Source organism: Aegilops tauschii, chromosome 7 (assembly GCF_002575655.3).
Source record: "Aegilops tauschii subsp. strangulata cultivar AL8/78 chromosome 7, Aet v6.0, whole genome shotgun sequence".
NCBI classification, from domain to species: domain Eukaryota; kingdom Viridiplantae; phylum Streptophyta; class Magnoliopsida; order Poales; family Poaceae; genus Aegilops; species Aegilops tauschii.
In genome coordinates, this window is record NC_053041.3 from 509,757,520 (window position 1) to 509,762,710 (window position 5,191).

Here is a 5,191-nt window from a genome sequence, read left to right on the forward strand (position 1 = left end):
GGAGCCCGGCGCACAACTTTGATGCCGAGGAAGTAGTGGAGAGCCCCCAAATCCTTGAGGGCGAACTCAGTGCTGAGGCGAGCTGTGATTTGCTGAAGGAGCGCTGGCGAGGAGGCAGTCAGGATGATGTCGTCGACGTACATGAGGAGGTACGCGGTGGCTGGACCCTGGTGATAAACAAACAGGGAGGCATCGGACCGTGTGGACCGGAACCCCTGCTACTGAAGGAAGGCCGCGATCCGCTGGTACCAGGCCCGAGGCGCCTGCTTCAACCCGTAGAGAGAACGAGAGAGCAAGCACACGTGGTCCGGATAGTCGGTGTCGACGAAACCAGTAGGCTGCTGACAAAACACCTGCTCGCGAGATGGCCATGCAAAAAAGCATTAGTCACATCGAGCTGGTGAACTGGCCTGGCGCGAGAAACAGCAAGCTGGAGGACAGCGCGAATCGTGCCTGGTTTGACAACCGGGGAGAAGGTGTCGGTGAAGTCCACGCCGGCACGCTGGCGAAAGCCGTGCACCACCCAACGCGCCTTGTAGCGCTCAAGAGAGCCGTCGGGGCGAGTCTTGTGGCGGAATACCCACTTGCCAGTGATCACATTGGCACGGGGAGGCCGCGGGACAAGCTGCCACGTACGGTTGCGCTGCAGGGCGTCAAACTCCTCACGCATCGTAGCAAGCCAGTTCGGATCCGGAATAGCTGCGCGAGCGGAGGTGGGGAGTGGAGACGGTGCCGAGGTAGATGCAGCACACGCGTACTTGTCAGACGTGTAGCGCGTCCTAGGACGAAGTGTCCCAGTCCGAGCCCAAGTGACCACACCGGTGAGGGGTGCAACCGCGACGACGGGGGCGGCCGAGGGGGCCACGACGGGGGCAGCGGCGGGGGCCGCCGAGGGAGCCACGGCGGGGCCGCCGAGGGAGCCACGGCGGGGCCGCCGAGGGAGCCACGGCGACGGGGGCGGTCGAGGAGGCCGCGGCGACGGGGCCCGCCGAGGGGGCCATGGTGGGGGTCGCCGAGGGGGCCGCGGTGGGGGTTGCGGCGATGGGGGCTGCCGGCGCGGGGAGCGCGGGCAGGGCCGAGCCCAGTGCGCGGTTGGTCGGTTCGCCAGAGGAGGACGCAGGGGCGAACCGCGCCGCGGGAGACGCCGAGGGTGACGGTACCTGCTGAAACGGGAACACCAGCTCATCAAAGTACACATGCCGCAAAGTGAAAACGCGGTGGGACACTGGATCATAGCACCGGTAGCCTTTGGTGTTGGGAGGATAACCAAGGAAGATGCATGGAAGCGACCGGGGAGCGAGTTTGTGAGGAGCAGTGGATGCGGTGCTAGGATAACAGAGACACCCAAAAATGCGAAGACCATCATATGATGGAACCACACCGAAGAGGAGCTGGTGAGGAGTGTAGCTCCAGTGCGAATGACACGGGCGAATGTTAATGAGAAGGCTGGCGCTCGCGAGCACGTCCGGCCAGAACCGAGGAGGCACGTAGGAGTGGAAGAGCAACGTGCGGACACAGTCATTAAGGGTGCGAATGACGTGCTCAGCGCGACCATTCTGTTGTGACGTGTAGGGACAAGTGAGGCGAAAAATGGTGCCGTGCGACGCAAGGAGATTGCGGACGGCGACGTTGTCAAACTCCTTGCCGTTGTCAGTTTGCAAGGCGAGAATGGGACGACCGAACTGTGTGGTGACATATGAATAAAAGGCGGTGAGTGTGGCAAGAGCGTCGGACTTGCGACGAAGAGGAAATGTCCACACATAATGGGTAAAACCATCCAATATCACCAAATAGTATAGATAGCCCGTGTTGCTCGCAACCAGGGACGTCCAAACATCACTATGCAATAACTGAAACGGAAAAGTGGAAATGTTTGTAGACTCGCTAAAGGGGAGAGAAACGTGCTTGCCAAGACGGCAAGCCTCACAAGTGTGGTCGTCAACCTTGTTACATGAGAAAGAAAAACTCTGAAGAATCTGACGCATAACGGTGGAGTTGGGGTGACCGAGGCGGGCGGGCCAAAGATCGACACTAGCGGCGAAGGCGGCGGGACGACAGGTGGTGGTGGCGCCGGAGGGATGCACCGGGTAAAGCTCGTCCGGGCTGTCACATCGGTGAAGTACCATCCATGTACGGGCATCCTTCACAGAAAAGCCGATATCGTAAAATTCAACAGTTATAGGATTCTCACGAGCAAGACGACGAACAGAAACTAGATTAGTGACTAAGTTGGGAGACACAAGAACATTAGACATGTTAACGGGAGTAGAAGTAGAAGGAAACGACATATGACCGACATGTGTAATGGGTAGAGAGGAACCGTTACCAACGGTGATGCGAGTGAGAGTATGAACAGGAGTGGCAGACGTGAGGTTACCGGGATGAGCAGTCATGTGAGCGGTGGCGCCCAAGTCCATGTACCAGTCACCACTACCACCGTAGGAAATCGGTGACGGGGTGGAGTGCAGGGCGGTGAGAAGGGCCGGGTCCCACGGCAGCGGCACCTGAGGAGGGTAAAACTCTCCGTAGGCCGGCGCGGGGGCAGCGCTGTAAGCCGGCGCGGTGGCGGCGCCGTAGGCGGGCGGCCCCGTAGATGGGCACGGGCTGAGGCGCGACACCGTAGCCGCTGTAGGGAGCAGCGTTCTGCGCGGCGAAGAGGGCCTGATGGCTCGCTGGACGAGGCCCAAGGATGTCCGGAGCGGGAGCCCGAGGGACCGGCATCGAGTACGCGTGGACAACGCCGGTCCACGGGTTGGTGCCGTACGTCCACGGAGGGTTGATCTGCCGCTGTTGCTGACGAGGGCCCCCCCCGGCGCCTGTTGCTGCTGGGGGCAGCGGGAGGGGCGGGGGGCGCGGGCGGCAGGGGGAAGTACCCCGGAGGCGCGGGGGGCGGCGGCTGCTGGCGCGGCGCTGGAGGGGCGGTCGGTGGTGGGGCGCCACGGGAGGTGCCGGCGGCGAAGGCGTGATGCTGCACACGCTTCTTGACCCCCTTCATCCGGCGCTCCTCCAACCGCAAGTACGCCACAAACTTGGGGAAGGAGGGCTCCGGCATGAAGGTGAGGTTGGAGGCGGCGTTGCCGAAGTCCTCGTTGAGGCCGGCGGTGAGCGTCCTGAGGAGGAGGTCGTCATCAACCTTGGCGCCAATGTCGCGGAGCTCATCCGCCAATGTCTTCAGGCGGCGGCAGTAATCATCAATGGACTGTTCATCCTGATGACAGTCAAAAAATTCCTGCTGCAAAAAAACGCGGTGCTGAAGCTTGTTGTCGGTGAAGAGGCCGTTCAGCTTAACCCACAAGGCGCGGGCGTCGTCGCCGGCGCTCACAACCGTGTGGACCAGGTCCTTGGAGATGGTGGTGAAGAACCACCGGATGATGGTGGCGTCGATCGCGGTCCACTCAGCGTCATCCACCATGGCGCGGGAGTCAACGGTGCGATCCACATGATCCACGAGGTTGTTCTCGCGGAAGAGCAGCGTGAAGTACGTCTTCCACGTGAAGTACGTGGAGTTAGAGGCGTCGAGAACGACGGGAACGCGTGCATGGACGTTGATGTCGCGGATTTCCGCAGGGTCGACGGGGAAGGGGTTGGAGTAGGTGGAGGCGTTGGACGACATGGCGTCGAAGAGGTGGTGAAGGGGGCGGCGGGCGGGGTGGATCGGGCGGCGCGGCGGGAGGGTGCGCGCGGCGGGGTGGAGAGGGTGGCGCGGTGGGGAGGTGGGTAGTGCCGGCGGCGGCAGAGTGCGGCGGCGGCCCGAGGCGGCGGCGGCTAGGGCTAGGGCTAGCGGAAGCGGGGAGATCGACTTGCGATAGATACCATGTAGAGGATGATTTGGTGCATCGATAATTGATTGATCGTGCACTAGGCACATATATATAGGTACAAGGGGTGCGACCGGTGTCTTGTCTCCCAAGATACAAGTAAATACAGAGAGAGACACTACAGGTGCGGCATACAAAACCCAGACCTACGTACATGTACACATGTTCAACAGTGTTGATTGTGACTTTTTGATTTTTATTCACTGTTGCTTGTGTACTTGAGATGTATTCCATACTTTGTTGAGATTTCATTTAATAAAATGGTCGTGTGCATCGCCTGATGCATAGGCTGGGAGTAATCTTTTTTGGAAAAAAATCTCCTACCATATATGTGGCTCTGTGCTGGTTGAGTCGGGCTCAGCTTTTTCCACTTAAAAAATATATATTGTTTGCTCGGGTAGTGTTGTCATCTTTCTGTACTCTCTCGCAATACATCTTTAACTCTGTTGGATCCTAAGATAGAAACTTTGTGCAATGTAAATCTTTTGCTGGAACCTTACTACATTGGGATCTTTGACTGTATGTATCATGCATTCATGCATTCTGAGGTACTAGTGGATAGTAACCAAAAAAATTGGAAAGCAAAGATTCCACTTAAAGGTAAAAATCTTCATGTGGTATCTTCGTAGGAGAGTTGTACTAATCAAAGACAACCTCGCATTGTGCAACTTGCCAGGAAGTAAGAAGTGTTGTTTTTGTACTCATGACGAGACAATCAAACACATCTTATTCTAATGTAAATTTGCGCATTCTACGTGTCCAATCATCCAAATGGCGTCAAATTTATATTCACCCACAAGCGTTGCCAATATTCTTGGTCATTGGCTGGACGGTATTTCAAATAGGTACAAAACGCTAATAAGGATGGGAGCGTATGCCTTACTATGGTCACTTTGGCTATCTAGAAATAATGTTGTTTTTAATGCCAAAAATGCTTCTCCTTTGCATGTTATTTTTCATTGTACGCACTCGCTTCAAACGTGGTCTACGCTATAACGAGCGGAGTACCAACTGCTATGTAAGGCGGTGTATATGCAGTTGGAGTAGGTGGCTACATAGTTTTTTATCCAACATGGGCGGCAGCATAATCTCCGGATCGGTCCATCATCCCTTTCGACATATGCATAGTGTCGGTCTACAGGACTCTATTGTAGCTGAATTATCGGTCTTTTATCTTTTTGTTTGTCAGACTGCTGGTGTTTGGTCATGTGTGTCTTAAATATGCAGAGGCCGCGTGATACTCTTAATGCTCTGTATCAGCTTGATGCTACATTTTAATATAATAAAAGTGCCCTTTATATAATAAAATGTAAACCTTTTGCATATACTAGTTTGATTAGTGTGATTCTCAAGTGGTTCTTTACCCTCTTTAT

General features: G+C 56.1%; 1 protein-coding gene across 1 annotated transcript; it reads right to left on the reverse strand.

The window, feature by feature from the left end:
* Window positions 1-779: 779 nt before the first annotated feature.
* Window positions 780-3,613, reverse strand: LOC141027314 (uncharacterized). The gene is made up of 4 exons (XM_073504310.1): window positions 2,874-3,613; window positions 2,422-2,604; window positions 1,952-2,141; window positions 780-1,850 (listed from the first exon to the last, which is right to left on the reverse strand). Exons 1-4 carry the CDS (start codon window positions 3,611-3,613, stop codon window positions 780-782), a joined length of 2,184 nt encoding a protein of 727 aa, XP_073360411.1.
* Between the last annotated feature and the right edge of the window lie 1,578 nt (window positions 3,614-5,191).